An 18,717-nucleotide genomic window follows, 5' to 3' on the forward strand; every position below is an offset into this window, starting at 1 on the left:
TTGTGCGGTTGATGCGGAATGCGGATTTTACCACTGCGGATTTCTATAATGGAAGGGTGCAGAAACGCTGCAGTTCCGCACAAAAGAAGTGACATGCACTTTTCAATCTGCAGCGGATTCAGTGCGGATTTTTCCACACCATTAGCGCAGCTTTTTTCCCTATTGATTTACATTGTACTGTTAATCACTGTGCGGAACTGCAGCGTTTCTGTGTGGAAAAATCCGCTAGTGATCCGCACAAATTCCGCATCGTGTGCACACAGCCTAAGGCTATGTGCACACGTTGCGGATTAGGCTTAGGAATTTCTGGTGCGGATTTTGCCTCTCCTGGCAGAAAACGCACTTGCGGATTTGTCGTGTTTTTTGTGCTGGTTTGCTGCGGTTTTCTTGCAGATTTGCTGCGGTTTTAACCCCTGCGGTCTTCTATAATGGAATGGGTACAAAAACGCTGCAGATTCACAAAAAAGTGACATGTTAGGCTGTGTGCACACGTTGCGGTTTTTCCCGATAAAAACGCTATAAAACCGCAAAAAAACGTATACAAAAGCATCCCATCATTTAGAATGAATTCCGCATGTTTTGTGCACATGATGCGTTTTTTTTTCGCGGAAAAAAACGCATCGCGGTAAAAAACGCAGCATGTTCATTAATTTTGCGGTTTTTTTTGCAGATTTCCCACTACAAAATGCATTGGGAAGTGTCTGGAAAAAAACGCGTCAAAACCGCGGCAAAAACCGCATGCGGTTTTCTTGCAGAAAATGTCCGGTTTTTCACAGGAATTTTCTGCATGAATTCCTGAACGTGTCCACATAGCCATACTTCTTTTAGGCTATGTGCACACGTTCAGGATTTCATGCAGAAAATTCCTGTGAAAATCTGGACATTTCTGCCAGATTTCCGCATGAAATCCGCATGCATTTTTTTGCGTGTTTTTTTGCGCGGTTTTGACGCGTTTTTTGCACGGTTTTTCCCAGACATTTCCCAATGCATTAGACAGTGGGAAAACCGCGAAAAAAACCGCAAAATTAATGAGCAGGTTATTTTTCCGCAATGCGTTTTTCATGCGGAAAAACGCACATCATGTGCACAGAAATTGCGGATTTCATTAAAAAGGATAGGATGCTTAATGTATGCAGATTATTTGCGGTTTTATAGCGTTCTTATAGCGCAAAAAAGCTAAAAAAACGCAAATAATCTGCAACGTGTACACAGCCTTAAACCGCAGCGTTTCCGCAGCGGATTTTCTGCAAAGTGTGCACAGCATTTTTTTTCTCATTGATTTACATTGTACTGTAAATCAATTGCAGATCTGCAGCGTTTCTGCACCTCAAAAAACGCTGCGGATCCGCAGAGAAACCACAACGTGTGCACAAACCCTAAATGGTTGGTAGGAGATCAAATACTTATTTCTCACTGCAAAATGCAAATAGATTTATATAATTTATACACTGATTTTCTGAATTTTGTTTTTGATATTCTCTCTCAAGGTTAAAATTAACCTACACTTAAAATTATGAAGTGTTCATGTCTTTGTCAGTGGGCAAACTTACAAAATCAGTGAAGGATCAAATACTTATTTCCCCAACTGTACAAGCGCACAGACTGGGGATGGAAAGGGGGGGTAGTCTGCGGATTATTTACACACATGTACACACGGGTGGGGTGAGTCTGGATTATGAGCACATCCACAGACTAACTCTTGGAGTGTGTATTAGGCCAGGATCACATTTGAGAAACTCGTACCAGTCTCGCATCTTAATACTTGGCACTGCTGCCGGCACTCGGGAGCGGAGCGTGCGGCTACAGAAATACATGCAGTCACACTCTCCGGTCCAAGTGCCGGGTATTAAGATGCAAGACTCGTACGAGTTTCTCGCATGTGTGATCCTGGCCTAAGGCTAGATTCACATTGCGTTAAAGCAGCCTGTTGAATGCATGCGTTAAACGGACTGCGTTAACGCAAGTCCCGAAATTCGATCGCGCTAGCACAGATAGAGCTAGCAGATGCTAGTGATGGACCCGGAAGTGCTGCAGCCCGCGTCCCAGGGTCCGTCACTCAATGACGGCACATAGCTAGCGCACGCCTATTCTGGCATGTGTTGGCGATGCGCCCGAAATAGGGGTTAATGGCAGCGTGAACAGGCTGCTTAACGTAATGTGAACCCAGCCTAATCCAAACACACTCACTTTGGGGGGGGGGGGGGGGGGGGTCAGTCCGTGGATTATACACACACACTGGGGGTCAGTCCGTGGATTATACACACACACTGGGGGTCAGTCCGTGGATTATACACACACACACACTGGGGGTCAGTCCGTGGATTATACACACACACACACTGGGGGTCAGTCCGTGGATTATACACACACACACACTGGGGGTCAGTCCGTGGATTATACACACACACACACTGGGGGTCAGTCCGTGGATTATACACACACACACACTGGGGGTCAGTCCGTGGATTATACACACACACACACTGGGGGTCAGTCCGTGGATTATACACACACACACACTGGGGGTCAGTCCGTGGATTATACACACACACACACTGGGGGTCAGTCCGTGGATTATACACACACACACACTGGGGGTCAGTCCGTGGATTATACACACACACACACTGGGGGTCAGTCCGTGGATTATACACACACACACACTGGGGGTCAGTCCGTGGATTATACACACACACACACTGGGGGTCAGTCCGTGGATTATACACACACACACACTGGGGGTCAGTCCGTGGATTATACACACACACACACACTGGGGGTCAGTCCGTGGATTATACACACACACACACTGGGGGTCAGTCCGTGGATTATACACACACACACACACTGGGGGTCAGTCCGTGGATTATACACACACACACACTGGGGGTCAGTCCGTGGATTATACACACACACACACTGGGGGTCAGTCCGTGGATTATACACACACACACACACTGGGGGTCAGTCCGTGGATTATACACACACACACACACTGGGGGTCAGTCCGTGGATTATACACACACACACACACACTGGGGGTCAGTCCGTGGATTATACACACACACACACGCTGGGGGTCAGTCCGTGGATTATACACACACACACACGCTGGGGGTCAGTCCGTGGATTATACACACACACACACACTGGGGGTCAGTCCGTGGATTATATACACACACACACACACACAGGGGGTCAGTCCGTGGATTATACACACACACACACTGGGGGTCAGTCCGTGGATTATACACACACACACACACACACACACACACACACACACTGGGGGTCAGTCCGTGGATTATACACACACACACTGGGGGTCAGTCCGTGGATTATACACACACACACTGGGGGTCAGTCCGTGGATTATACACACACACACACACTGGGGGTCAGTCTGCGGATTATACACACACACACACACTGGGGGTCAGTCCGCGGATTATACACACACACACACTGGGGGTCAGTCCGTGGATTATACACACACACACTGGGGGTCAGTCCGTGGATTATACACACACACACACACACACACTGGGGGTCAGTCCGTGGATTATACACACACACACACACACACTGGGGGTCAGTCCGTGGATTATACACACACACACTGGGGGTCAGTCCGTGGATTATACACACACACACTGGGGGTCAGTCCGTGGATTATACACACACACACACACACTGGGGGTCAGTCCGTGGATTATACACACACACACACACACACACACACACTGGGGGTCAGTCCGTGGATTATACACACACACACTGGGGGTCAGTCCGTGGATTATACACACACACACTGGGGGTCAGTCCGTGGATTATACACACACACACACACACACACTGGGGGTCAGTCTGCGGATTATACACACACACACACACACACACACACACTGGGGGTCAGTCCGTGGATTATACACACACACACACTCTGGGGGTCAGTCCGTGGATTATACACACACACACACACACTGGGGGTCAGTCCGTGGATTATACACACACACACTGGGGGTCAGTCCGTGGATTATACACACACACACACTGGGGGTCAGTCCGTGGATTATACACACACACACTGGGGGTCAGTCCGTGGATTATACACACACACATTGGGGGTCAGTCCGTGGATTATACACACACACACTGGGGGTCAGTCCGTGGATTATACACACACACACACTGGGGGTCAGTCCGTGGATTATACACACACACACTGGGGGTCAGTCCGTGGATTATACACACACACACTGGGGGTCAGTCCGTGGATTATACACACACACACTGGGGGTCAGTCCGTGGATTATACACACACACACTGGGGGTCAGTCCGTGGATTATACACACACACACACACTGGGGGTCAGTCCGTGGATTATACGCACACACACACATTGGGGGTCCATCTGTGGATTATACACACAGGATCAGTCTGTGTATTACACACACAGGGGGTCAGTATGTGGTTTATATACACATACATTGGGGGTCAGTTTGTGGATTACACATTGGGGATCAGTATGGATTATACACACATTGGGGGGTCAGTCTTTGGACTCTACACACATTGGGGGGGGGGTCAGTCTGTGGATTATACATATAGGATCAATCTGTGGATTACACACACTGGGGGGGGCAGTCTGGATTATACACACATTGTGGGGTCAGTCTGTGGATTTTACACACACACACACACACACAGGTCAGTCTGTGTGGATTATACACACACACTGGGGGTCAGTCTGTGAAGATTATACATACACACACACGTGGTCAGTCTGTGGATTATACACATACAATGGGGGGGTCAGTCTGTGGATTCTACACACACAGGATCAGTCTGTGGATTATACACACACACACGGGGGGTCAGTCTGTGGATTATACACACACACACTGGGGGTCAGTCTGTGGATTATACACACACACGGGGGGTTAGTCTGTGGATTATACACACACACACACACACTGGGGGTCAGTCCGTGGATTATACACACACACACACACTGGGGGTCAGTCCGTGGATTATACACACACACTGGGGGTCAGTCCGTGGATTATACACACACACGGGGGGGTCAGTCTGTGGATCATACACACAGGATCAGTGTGTGGATGGCACCCAGTGTGCAGGGCCTGTCCTCGGGGGCCTGCCCCAGCGCGGAGGACACCGGTCAGGCTGCTGCTCGGCACACGACCCTCCTCTAGCACCAGGGTGCAGGGCTGGGGAGGAGGCTGCACTTTTCCGTCTCTATTATGCAGTTATTTTGCCTGCAGTCCCATGTAAATACGGACAGGAGCCTCAGCGCGCTCCATAACACGGTGACCGTGGAGTCGGGCACGTCACGCCCGAAAACGTAGGTTTTATTCCAGCCACCAGTAAAGTCACGGCGCCCCGGCTACCCCCCACACTCCGCCCGGCCACACGCCGTCTCTCACCCCGGGGAGTGCGCTCCCGCCCTGAGCCTCTGCGCCCGGACATCTTCCGCAAGCAGCTCTCTACTTCTTGCCTCTCCAGACTCCAATCCTGGACGTAGGCACGCCTCTGATTGGCTGGCTGACCTGTCACTCAGCGGATAACACGTTACAGCTGAGGTTATAGAACGCCGGTGAGGAAACACGTGATTAGAAAACGCTGTTTTCGCGGGAGATTGGCTAAGGAAGGCTGCGAGCCGATTGGGTTGTATTTTTGAGGCGGGGTCAAAGCAGACTGTGCTGGTTGGCTACGTTTTAACGACGGCCGTGTGATTGGCATTCGGTGGGTCCGGCTCTGACATTGAACGGCAGGACAATGCTGGCACTACGGACCCGTCTCCAGCAGCTTCGGGTGAGTCAGTCACGTGCTTCTGCCCCCTTCCGGAAAGTGAGAACCTCCGCGCTTATTGAGTAAACACGTTTCCATCAGCTCCGCCCCTTAGATTTGCATTTGTGCGGCGCAAGTGTTTCTGGGATAGCTCCTCGCTACAGTGCGCTGCTGTGGTCACTAAGTGGCCGCTCCGAGTGCACGGCGCGCCAGCGCTGCTGATACACCGACCTAACTGGGTGTTTGTGTCATTAGGTCTCCATAAGTTATCATGTCCCGCACCCCGCGGCCTATATATAGTGTGCGGGAGGGCGGAGTGTACGAGCGGAAGGGAAGCTCAATGCTGAGGTCACGTGCTGAGTGCGTCACACCTGTGATGTCATCTCTCCTCTACCTCAGGGAAGGTCTGAGACAAGAGCCTCTGCCGCCCTCACAGGGCGTCACCCGATGTCGGGTGAGTGAGTCCCCAGCAACCCCACGCTGGAGTGGACCGGTCCGTCACGTGGGAGTGGCCACGCAGGAGACGCCGTGCGGTGTGTGGTGATGTGGGCGGGACACTGATTTGAGCTCCGCCCCCTCATCTGCATCTCCTCTCGGCGGATGCCGCCTCTCCCCCGGACCTTGGAAGTGGCTCACGGCTGGCAGCATGAGTCCAATGGCTGAGATGAGGCAGCGCCGTGTGCGCGCCGCACAACCCAAGTCAGACTACTCTCCCGCCGCTCTTTTGTGCTGACGTCACGCGAAGGGGCGGGGCCAGCTCTATGATGATCACTAGAGGGCGTGTAACCCTGCTGCCCGTATAACAGAAACCTGCCACCACTGATTGGCAGCTTTCTGCCTATGCACAGGTGACTATCAAAAATTGCTACAAGCAGCCCAGTAAATGACAGTGGAATCAGTGTCTCTGCCCCTACATCATGGTGCTCCCAGATGCGGAATCAAAAAATATAGTGACATTTCAAACGGGTCGTTATAATGAAAAAAACGCAGCAAAGCACAAAATCCTGATCACACAAAAAAGCCAATGTGTGTGCATGAGGATTCTGACCGCTCATAGACAGAGCTGGTGCTGTGAAATGAGCATACAGCCGCCAGTGAGAACATGGCCTAAGGGGAGTGAGGCAGATGGCCGCAGTCACTGTGTAGGCGGCCATTGTACAGAACACTGTCAGGACGTGATTACTGGTGCTGCCGTACCTTTAACTAAAAGCCGGTGGCCAGGGGTGTACATAGCAGAAGTCCTACATGTCCATCACCCCACCAAAAATATATATATATGAGTTTGGGGTCGCAGAAGAGCAGATCCCACAACTCTGCTTCGCTTATAAAGTAATTTTGCCCAGTATTGAAGCCCCTTAGTGTTCCCATAAAGTATGATGCTAACAAATGTGCCCCCCAAGCACAGTATGATACCCCCACAGTGAGTTCCACATGATGACCCTACAGTACTACCCGCAATTTCTGATACCCCACAATGACCCCAACATAGTAAGATGCTCCCCACACAGCCTTACATACAGTATAGTAGCCCCCCAAACCCTCCATCAGACAGTATAATGGTACCCACGCATTGATAAAAACAACCAATCGCCTCTCCCCGTGTCCCGCTGCTCCGGCCTGTGCAGCGTATGGTTTGATCCTCGGCCCTGCGGTCACAGTGAACTGATGTCATCGCTCCGGCTGCTCTGAGACGTGAGGCGCATAGGGAGAAGGATGGAGGAGGGAGCATCTCTGCCGGCTCACTCTCCTGTCATTACTTTCATCTCCAGAATGCAGGTGCAGTTGAAAGTCTGGCATCATGGTGGCTGCATGGTCTGCCGCTGTTAGCGCCACAACACTGTCATTGGTTCACTTCCTCCCGGTAGCCAGGCTTTCATTGCGGTGGCTAGATAGCTTTATAACGCTATTAAAGGGATCCTGTCAGGGCCCCCGTGCCCCCCAACCCAGCAGCATTCACCTACGTGTGACTAATCTCCCTCCCTAACCAGTCCTGTGTAACGGAATCCAGTCACATAAATGCTGTAAAAAAGAATCTCTATCCTCCGCTTTTCCTATGCTAATTATGGCTTTGACTAGTCAATGGGGCGTTAGTTCCCCCAGATTAGGCCGACTCATGCAAATTATGTTATTACACCCACAGAGGGCTGACTGCTCTGGGAAATTAACGCTCCATCAACTAGTCACATTGTTAACGCCAGCGTTAAGAGATGGGGCGTGTTGGGGTCTAATGGCGCCTAATTTATTAAAAATAGTGTTCGCTTCTCCACAAATCTTCTCCAATCTGAAACTGTAGTAATCTTAAGGTACCCCACACCTCATGGGTCAGACAAGCGGCCATCACTACAGCCCATTCCATTTTGTTGGCGCTGGATGAAACTGGCATAGAAATTCCAAAAGTAGCAAAATGTTGTTACATTTCAGGGTACGTGCACACGGTCAGTAAACGCTGTGGATTGAATGCTGCGTACTTGTGCAACGTCCAACCCGCATCGTCCAGATGTTACAGCTTAGTGGATGGGATTTCCAGAAATCCTATGCCCAGTATGCGTCCAGAGACGCCTGCAGCTCACCCGCGGAGACGGACATGCAGCGCGTCTCTCCAGACTGCAGTATGTCTATTTCTCTTGTTGAGACGCTAGAGAAATGTCACCAATACAATGTATTGGACATGGATGGTGAATCCGTACGGTTCATTGATCACATGTGGAATCACCTGCCTGAATTCTGACATGGATTTTCAAAGTAAGTACACCAGCCTAATCGGTTTGTATTGTGATATTCCGAGACAGATCCATTTTACATGGTGCAGATTGAAATGGCGCATGGTTTTTTGCTAGAAAACTTGGTCAGGAGATGAGCTTGTGAGCCACTAACCTTTAGGCTCTGTGCGCTCGATGAGTTTTTGACGCTGCATATTTTCTCTGTGTCACAAATGCAGCGTCTTCCAGTTCCAGCAGAGTGGATGGGATTTACAGAAATCTCCTGTCCACTGTGCTTTTACTTACTGAGGATAAACTGACCTGCCATGCGTTTCTAATCGGCAGCATGTCAATTTCTCCTGCGAGTATGCTGAGTTTTATGTGCTGATGTTTCCTATAGATTTGCATTAGTTGCGGAAGATCAGCAGGTAAAAAAGAGTTTTTAGTGCTAGTCCGCAGCAAAAACGTATAAAAAACGCACTTAATCCACACATGACTGTATCATTAAATATTGTCAAAGCCAAATACCAGGAAGTATAAAAACAAAGCACCTTGATTTAAAACATAACACATCAACAAGACACACAAAATGCAGAGTTAAAAATGTAATAAAAAAGAATGTAAAAAAAACACACTCAAAAACGCAATGAAAAAACACAAGTAACCTAATTTACATAATAGGTGCAGAAATTCTGCAGCATCAAAAACTCACCAAAAGCTGATTGTGGGCGCGTAGCCTTATGGTCGTCTGTGGCTGAAACTAACATATTACACTATTTTCCATGCATACAGGCGCTAAGTTCAGTGACCGCGGCGGTGCCTCAGATTGACAACTCTTCAGATTTCCTGTCTCGAGTTCCTCATCGAAAGCATCCTGGAATTGTGCGCATGAATATGGCTCGCGTGCCTAAAGAGGCTCAGGATGCAGTCCAGCTCTTACTGCAAAGTACGTGGTCATTGTATCTTCTATTATTACTTCACAAATCACTACGACGGTTACAAGGATCGCTTCGTCAAGGGAAGTGACAAGGGGAGTTCCCCTGACAAAGCGGTCCTTGTAACCGCGACACGCGTTGGGATCTCCCGCCTGTCGGTCCTGCTTTCTATCTGGCTGCTTGGTTGCTATCCTTATTGGAGGTGATTGTATAGCAACCGTTCATTTATTGTGTCTTGTGGTTCCGTGTGTGATTTTCCTGGCTTTGTCACCCCTGCTTACGGATAGCAGGGTGTGTGTGGCATTATCATATGCTCCAGGGATCACCTTACCAGACCCTCTATTTATCTTGGTCTACTAGGGGCACTTACAGGAGCGGGTTGTGTTTCCACTTCCCCTCCCCCCCTAGTTTGGGGGTTATTGGGGTATGTGCTCTTTACATTAGGGTGCTGTACCTATTGATATCCGGTTCCTGACTCATTCTTTCAGCATGTTATTTCATGGTGTTGTAGCTTGAGTACCATCTAGCATGTCTTTATGTCTTTTGTGCAGCAGTTATTTTTTCCATGGACCTGATGGGGGGAGCATGTTTTTTTTATTGTTTTTAAATGTTTTTAATTATTGTGTTACCAATAAAAGTTGTTCCTTTTTGATATCTATTATGGGTGGTGTGCAAATATTTGTATAGTGGCTTCTTTTCTCTTTGTTTCAGTGATATTGTACTAGCCACTTTTGTTTGCACCCTCACCATTTCCGGATTGATACGCATTTAGGAGTGCGCCAGCTATTTTGCTATTTTGGTTCCCCTGTATTTTTGATAACCAGCCAGGCAAAGCTGACATTTGCGTTCTGCAACCCTCAGCTGTCAGCTTCAGCAAGGCTGGTTATCAAGAATAGAGGGGTCCCCACGCTATTTTTTAAATTATTTAATTAATTTAAAAAAGCGGTGTAGGATCTCCCCCATTTTTGATAAACAGCCTTGCTAAAGCTGACAGCTGGGGGCTGGTATTCTCAGGCTGGTAAGCGGCCATGGATATTGGCCCCCTCAGCCTAAAAATAGCAGTCTGCATCCGCCCTGAAAAGGTTCATCTATTAAATAGGCCATTTCTGGTGCTTTGCTTGACTCTTCCCACTTGCCCTGTGGCGGTGGCAAGTGGGGTTCATATTCGTGGGGTTAATGTCACCTTTGTATTGTCTGGTGACATCAAGCCCACGGATTAGTAATGGAGAGACGTCTATAAGACGTCAAAAAAAAAACACAAAATAAGAATAAAATTCTTTATTTGAAATAAAAACAAAACACACTTTTCCTTTTTTATTTAAAAATAACAGTTATACTCACCTAATGCGCCTTCCTTTGAAGCCCTCGTCTCTTGTAATACAACAAAAATAAAAGACAACAATATCCTTCACCTGTCCGTCGTTCTGTCCCACGCCGTAATCCATGTCAGGGGATAAATAGTTTTCAACCTGGACCGTGATACTGACGCAGCACACGGTTGCCACACGTATGCCACAATTACACACACGGATACTGATCTCTCCGGTACTGTTTTTTCCGATACCAGAAATATCAGGCAGTGTAAAAGAGCCCTAATATAGTATTCTCATCTGTTAAACTGATAGCATATCACTAGAATGTCAGATTTTCTTTCAGTCTTCATATATTAATTATAATCCCAAATATAACCAGTCTAATTCTCCATAACTAATCCTAATAAGGACTCGTACCATATTATCAGTCCGAGTGCGATCTGACAAAACATTGTATCACACCTGGACCAATGTTACTCTATGGATACCAACAACACAGAATGCTATTGTGACGCCCAGGAGACCGGGATACCCAGCACCGGACCAATGGAGTCTGTCTCTTGAGGGGGATGTCACGGGTGGCTTGACCCGGTGCTGTGGCCTCAGGCAATGCACAGTGTAAGGGGTATCATGAGGGGACAGGCACTTACTTGATCAGCAGCAGGTTCTCCCAGCGGTGACGATCTCGATCCTGGATAGATGGCTATTGTCCAAATGAAAGACTGAGGCACTGAAACGTTTAACCAGTTTACTTTAACATAAAAGGATTTACAACCAGTCCTGTCACCGGAGTCTGTATGGGAACTCTGAGTTACTTTGACCCTGCCGGGGTCTTCGCCTCTTATTGTGCGCAATTTCTGTGTGGCCCTGCTGCTGTATGTGAACTGGCTGCCGGCCCAATCTGTCCCCTCCGGGTCCTGGTTCGACGGGCAACCCGAGTCCTTTTATCGGTTTACCCCCTCCGGGAATACCGCTGAACTCTGTGTCTGTTGCTTCATCCGACCCTAGTGAAGCTGATATCACCTCACGTTTTTCCGGTTGCTGTATTATATATAATGAATACAGCCACGGATCCGGTATCCGTCTTTGCGCCTGTTCTGGGTAGTGATTAATGCTACCCGGTTCTCACAATGTCCCTTTTTCTCTATCCCTCTTCTCCTCAGGCCGGTGATTTAGGCCTGGTAACAGTCACAGGGCTGTTAGAGATTTAACTGTATGACCTCTCACTATCAGCTCCTTGGCCCAACTGCCATTTCTTCTCTCAGACCAGAATGGATCAAGGGGAGTCTCTGGAGCTCCCCCTTCTGGCCGGAGGTGGTAGTGCAGTCTTGCTATTTTAGTATTTGTACTTACTGTCAGTAACTATTTTTGTGGCAAATACCCCTAGGGGTGCCACATTCCCCCTTAGTTAAGAACAGTACTCCGGGACTGTGGGACAATAACATTTTGAAATAACAATTAATATGTACAGAGTCTTAAAAATGAAAAGTTACAAAAACCACTCAAGGAAACAAAAATAAAGTTCTGTAAAAAGTCACTTCAAATAGCGTCCATTAATACAGTTCTATCCTTGAAGGTATTAGGAACGGCACTGTACTTAGTGTCCAGGAATTTAGTTCCATTTTTCCAACGGAGTTATCAATATAAAGTCTAAAGAAAGTTCAAAAAGAGCAAAAAGCAAAGTTCAAAAAGCAGTCTTTCCGGAGCTTTGATTTAGTGCCTCCGGGCTGATAAAAAGTTCAAGAATATGCAATAAGTTCATACAGACAAGTCTCTGTAGGCACTGGGCTTAAACGTTGCAGACTGATAGCAATGACTATACTACATTTTCTGTTTAACTATATACGGCATAACATATATACAATTCACATTATGAGCTTTATAGTTGGTAATCTGCATACCTGGCCGGTAATTGACCCTGGGTACTACGCTGTGATCTACGTAATAGCGGTGTCTCTTCATGTGGTGTACTACTGTCTACTGCGGATGTAGTATCTGCCCGCTCTGCTAAAGATAATTCCACGACTATGGAGTTGGCAAGTCCACCGTGAATGGGATTACTCTGACCAGGAATCTGTTCTTCCTGGCCTGGAACCTCCTGTAGTACGGGGTCAGCCTCTTCCTGTCTTGGGACTTCTGGTATTGGGTGCGGTGTTGGGTAAAAGGCCACCATGGGAACCACTACTGCACCATGGTATGTTAGTAGGGTTTTGGGAAAGTCTCCTATACAGGTGTGATACACTTCCTCTTCTTTTTCCTTTACTGGTTGAACCTGTATGGGTTGAATAACTTCTGGTTCTGGCTGGACAACGTCTGGCTCTTTCACTGCTTCCGGACATAATTTAAGATTGTCTCTTGACACTAGTACAGATGTTAAGCCTCCGTTTTTGCTAATGAGACACATTTTAGGATTATCCACTCTTGTTGGTAAAACTGTGTAGGGTACGGCTTCCCACTGATTGTCTAGTTTATTGGTTCGACGATTTCTCTTGAGCACTTGGTCACCCGGTCTTAATGGGGTCGCTAGAGCATTCTGGTTGAAAGTTCGCTCTTGTCTTTCTCTAGTTTGCTGAAGGCTTCTTTCCACACTCTCTTGCACTTGGCGATACTGCTTTTGCCGTATGATATCCCAATTGGAGTCTTGAACTTCTGCGTCTGGTTTCAGAATTCCCATTTCTAGATCGATTGGTAATTGGCCGGGTCTTGCACGCATAAGGTAAGCTGGGGTGCAGTTGGTGGAGCTCACCGGGACATGATTATACAGATCCACCAAGTCAGGCAATTTCTCTGGCCATTGATTCCTTTCTGTCTCAGGTAAAGTCTTTAGTAGGTCTATTACAATATGGTTCATCTTCTCGCATAAGCCGTTTGTTTGTGGATGATAGGCCGTCGTCCGGATCTTTTTGCAACCATACATATTACAGAATTCTCTGAAGATCTCTGATTCAAAGGCTGTACCTTGGTCGGTGAGAACCTGTTCCGGATATCCATGGGGTCTACAAAAGTACGTTTGGAACGCTTTGGCTGCTGTTTTTGCTGTCAGATCTTTTACAGGTACTACTACCAAGAAACGTGAATAATGGTCCACGATGGTCAAGGCATAGACATAGCCGGACTGGCTTGGTGTCAACTTCACGTGGTCCATGGCTACAAGTTCAAGTGGTTGTTTGGTGATTATGGGCTGCAGTGGTGCTCTTTGGTTCTTTTGATCGTTTCTTCTGAGGTTACACGGGCCACAATTTCTGCACCACTGTTCGATTGATTTTCTCATCCCGACCCAATAAAATCTTTCTCTTAGAAGTACTTCTAACTTTTTCCAACCGAAGTGACCAGCACCATTATGGTAAGCTTCGAGGACCATCTTCACATCTTGTTTAGGCACAATAATCTGCCAAACCAATTCATGTGTTTTCGGATTGGTGTATCTTCTACAGAGCTTCCCTTGATACAGGAACATTTTGCCTCTCTCTTTCCAGAGTTGATGCGTCTCTTCTGGGGCATTCTCATAGGGATATGCACTTTGCTCAGTCAACAGTTCCTTCACCAACTTCACAGCCAGATTGCTGTCTTGGGTGTCAGCCCATCTATGGTGTGCTAACGGATTAAAATTCACCTCTTGTTGTTTCTGATAGGTACTTGACTGATGATGTTTTGCCTTGGGACGATGGAAGGCTGGTAGTTCAATTTCTTCAAGCTCCCCCGTTTCCTCTTCTACATCTCTCAAGTGTGGCATCCGGGATAGGGCATCGGCATTTCCATTCTTGCGACCTGCTCGATACTTGATTATGAAGTTGTAATTAGATAACCGGGCTATCCATCGCTGTTCTAACGCACCTAATTTGGCTGTGTCCAGGTGGGTCAACGGATTGTTGTCAGTATAGACAATAAATTCTGCAGCGGCCAGATAGTGTTTGAAACGCTCCGTCACAGCCCAAACTACTGCCAGTAGTTCCAATTTGAAGGAGCTGTAATTTTCTGAATTTCTTTCAGTAGGCCGGAGCTTTCTACTTGCAAAGGCGATGACTTTCTCCCGACCTTCTTGCTTTTGTGACAGCACCGCTCCTAGTCCCACATTACTGGCATCGGTGTAGAGGATGAAAGGTTTATGGTAATCTGGGTATGCCAGAACCTCTTCTCCGGTTAGTGCCTTCTTTAGTTGTTCAAAGGAGTCTTCCCTTTCGTCGTTCCACTGAAAAGGAGGGTTTCGGTTTGAAGGTTTCTTCGTCTGCCCTACCAAGGTGTCTTGCAAGGGTGCTGCCAACTTGGTAAATCCTTTTATAAATCTGCGATAGTAACCCACCAATCCCAGGAATTGTCTCACTTCTTTTGCACTGGTAGGTCTTGGCCAATCCCTTATGGCGCTTATTTTCTCGGGATCTGGTGCTACTCCCTCCGAACTCACGATGTGTCCCAGGTACTGTACCTTTGGCTTGAGAAGGTGACATTTGGATGGCTTGACTTTCATGCCATACCTGGATAAGGCTTCGAACACTTCTGCCAGGTCTATTAAGTGTTGTTCGTAAGTCTTTGAGTAGACGATCACATCATCTAGGTACAGGAGGACGGTCTCAAAGTTCTTGTGTCCGAGGCAGCATTCCATCAGCCGCTGGAAGGTACCGGATGCGTTGCAGAGTCCGAACGGCATGCGATTAAATTCACATAGACCCATTGGTGTGGTGAATGCCGTCTTTTCCTTATCTCTCTCAGCCACAGGGACTTGCCAATACCCGCTTGTTAAGTCTAAGGTGGAAAAATAATTAGCAGATTTCAAAGCAGTTAAGGACTCTTCTATCCTAGGCAAGGGGTAGGCGTCTTTATGGGTGATGTTATTAATCTTCCGGTAGTCTACGCACATTCTCATGGTTCCGTCCTTTTTTTTGACAATCACTAGAGGGGCCGCCCAGGGGCTACAGCTGTCTCTTATTACCCCGGCCTGTTTCATTTCCCTCAGCATATCTTTTGCACATTGATAGTGAGCGGGCGGTATGGGTCTATATCTTTCTTTTATTGGGGGATGGTCACCTGTGGGGATTGTGTGTTCTACCCCTTCTATCCGTCCGAAGTCCAATGGGTGTTTACTGAAGACTTGTTCATATTCCTTCACTAGCCTATACACCCCTTGTTTTTGATGGGTAGGTGTTGAATTTATTCCCACGTGTAGCTGTTGGCACCAATCCTCCATTTCTCCATCTGAGCCATTGCCTTCCACCTGACAGGTTGGTTCTAAGGGCTCAATGGTTGTGATGGCATTGTTGTCAACAGTATATAGCTTTGCCATTGTAGCATACCTTGGCAAAGTGACCTCTTCCTCTCCACAGTTCAAAAGTCGTACCGGCACTCGTCCCCGGTGTACCTCGACTATCCCTCGTGCTGTGAGTATAGTGGGCCTGCTGTCGGTGTACACTGGTTCTATTAAGGCTTGATAATCTCGTCCCTTAGTACCAATGGCTGCTCTACACCATACCAGCATTTCTGTTTTTGGTGGGATTACAATAGACGTTGGATCACTTACCCTCACACTGCCGATTTCTCCACCTGCAACTTCTACCTGTTGCCTTAACAACAATACTTTTATTTCCCTCCGGAGAACTCTCTGCTGGCAGGATTGGGCAGTTTCAGCAATTTGCTGTAAGACAGAAATGACTTCGGAAAAGCAGTTCTCTAACACATTCATTCCTATCAATACAGTTGGTTCACAGTTCCGCCGGTCAACATCAACAACAATTATACCCTGTTTCTTCAGTTCTACTTTACCAATCTTTATGGTCATCTCCCTGAATCCTAGTTTCGGTACCAACTTACCATTACTGGCCCATATATCTAGTTCAACATCAGAGGGCCCTTTATCAATATCTGCATCAGCCCAGTACCTCTTATAAAGGATATACGGTATAGATGAAATCTGGGAACCTGTGTCCAGCAAAGCGTTGAGGGGAATTCCGTCCAGCACGATAGGGATAATGGGTCGTCCTCCGATGTACCTGTCGTGCCAGGGTGTTGGGCCTTGAAAGTTCATTCCTGCGAAGCGGCCCGCATTCCCAGGGGATTCCCGTTTAAATCACAATCTCGTGCAAAGTGGCCCGGCTGCTGGCAACGGCGGCAAATGGGCTGTCCATCCGGTTGGTAGCGGTCGCGGGGTCGTCCTCTCCATGTCGGGTATCTCCGGGGTCTCATCCATGGAACATCCTCTCTACAGTTTGCCAACTCCATCTTGTGTCCTCTCATCTCCTGCATGGTTTTAGCCATTGAAGCAACAACATCAGCTAAAGAGTCAAGCTTTTGTTGAAGAGCCTCATTAGTACTGGGCCCCAGGGGCTTAGCAATGGCCCCAGACATAGCTGATGTCACTGGCACTCCCTGTTGTTGAGGTGCCTCTGCCATGGGTTGCGCAGGATCCTGATCCCGAGGTGCCTCTGCCAGCTGGAGACGTATAGCGCTCTCCTTTAATTGGGCAAATGTCAATTCAGGGTTCTTAAAAACAAGCATGCTCACATGCCCCCGGTGAGAAGGGGTGTAGAGTCCCTCAATAAATTGATCTCTTAGCAGTTTATCCGCTCCGGTGTTAAAAATGGGTTCAGCCAGTGTAAGTGATTTAAGGGCTTCCTGCAGGTTTAAGGCAAAGTCTCTCACGCCCTCATTAGCTTTTTGTTTGCAACTAAAGAATCGTATTTTAGCTTTGCTGCTGGCCGTGGTTTCAAATGTAGCTTTTAATCCAGCAAATATGCGTTCAACAGTGCCTTTTAGATCAGCTGCCCATGCTGTGACTTCTCGCTTAGCATGGCCACTTAACTGCATCATCAGGAGACTAACACGCTGAACTTCACCCACAGGGAACATGTCAAAATGGGCCAGCATCTTTTCTCTGAAATAGTCAAGGGTATTAGGCTCACCTTCATACATTGGAAGCCATGGGCCACCCGGGGTATATGGCATCAGCACCGGCATGATGGGCGCCACTCCTTGCACCGCTGCGCTGCCGGACTCTCTATTGACACTCTGTCTTTCAGCTGCATTAGCGTTGCCGAGTGCTGTGGCGTCTCCGTGCTGCGACATACTGTGCCCCCTTAGTTAATCCGGACCCTTCCGGTCCTCCGCTTCCGTCGGGATAGTGTAGATTCGTTCCGCTGTGCAGCAGGATTGATTTTCCCCTTGCTCTGATGTCAGAGCGCTCAGCTTGGTGCCGCCCACAATGACACGCCCCCTGCTGCTCCCACCCACCGCGCTCTGTAATGGCGGATTCTGAAGTTTTTCAGTTAGACTGGGGCTCAGGTGATGGCGTAGCTCAATTAACAGTCTCGTGCCTAACGGTTATCAAGTGATTACCTCAGGGCCGCACCTCAGGGGATGGCGGCCATCTTTACTCCATTATAACCAATGGGGAAAAGTCACTTTCAATAGTTTTCAATGGGGAATGGATTTTTCTTTAATAAAGTCAATTTTCAAGATTTTTCATCCCAGTTTTCACAGTTTTGGGCTCCAATCACGGCACACAATACCCGGTATACGGGCTGGCTAGATCCTGTTCGTGACGCCAATTGTGACGCCCAGGAGACCGGGATACCCAGCACCGGACCAATGGAGTCTGTCTCTTGAGGGGGATGTCACGGGTGGCTTGACCCGGTGCTGTGGCCTCAGGCAATGCACAGTGTAAGGGGTATCATGAGGGGACAGGCACTTACTTGATCAGCAGCAGGTTCTCCCAGCGGTGACGATCTCGATCCTGGATAGATGGCTATTGTCCAAATGAAAGACTGAGGCACTGAAACGTTTAACCAGTTTACTTTAACATAAAAGGATTTACAACCAGTCCTGTCACCGGAGTCTGTATGGGAACTCTGAGTTACTTTGACCCTGCCGGGGTCTTCGTCTCTTATTGTGCACAATTTCTGTGTGGCCCTGCTGCTGTATGTGAACTGGCTGCCGGCCCAATCTGTCCCCTCCGGGTCCTGGTTCGACGG

The 18,717-nt window shown here is 48.0% G+C and overlaps 2 protein-coding genes across 3 annotated transcripts in view; one reads left to right on the forward strand and one right to left on the reverse strand.

The window, feature by feature from the left end:
* Positions 1-5,593, reverse strand: part of PARP2 (poly(ADP-ribose) polymerase 2) — a 212,149-nt gene extending 206,556 nt beyond the window's left edge. Inside the window, exon 1 of the mRNA XM_069760573.1 lies at positions 5,449-5,593. Within this exon, the coding sequence (XP_069616674.1) occupies positions 5,449-5,491 (43 nt within the window). The 5' untranslated portion in view covers positions 5,492-5,593. The remainder of the gene's footprint in view (positions 1-5,448) is intronic.
* A 53-nt stretch (positions 5,594-5,646) lies between these two features.
* Positions 5,647-18,717, forward strand: part of METTL17 (methyltransferase like 17) — an 86,779-nt gene continuing 73,708 nt past the window's right edge. Inside the window, exons 1-2 of one of the 2 annotated variants that reach the window (XM_069760593.1) lie at positions 5,647-5,836; positions 9,304-9,457. In XM_069760593.1, coding sequence (XP_069616694.1) covers positions 5,801-5,836; positions 9,304-9,457 — 190 coding nt within the window. In that variant the 5' untranslated portion in view covers positions 5,647-5,800. The remainder of the gene's footprint in view (positions 5,837-9,303; positions 9,458-18,717) is intronic. The other variant, XM_069760584.1, reaches the window with a different exon arrangement.

The sequence above is a fragment of the Ranitomeya imitator genome, chromosome 1 (assembly GCF_032444005.1).
Source record: "Ranitomeya imitator isolate aRanImi1 chromosome 1, aRanImi1.pri, whole genome shotgun sequence".
Taxonomy (NCBI): domain Eukaryota; kingdom Metazoa; phylum Chordata; class Amphibia; order Anura; family Dendrobatidae; genus Ranitomeya; species Ranitomeya imitator.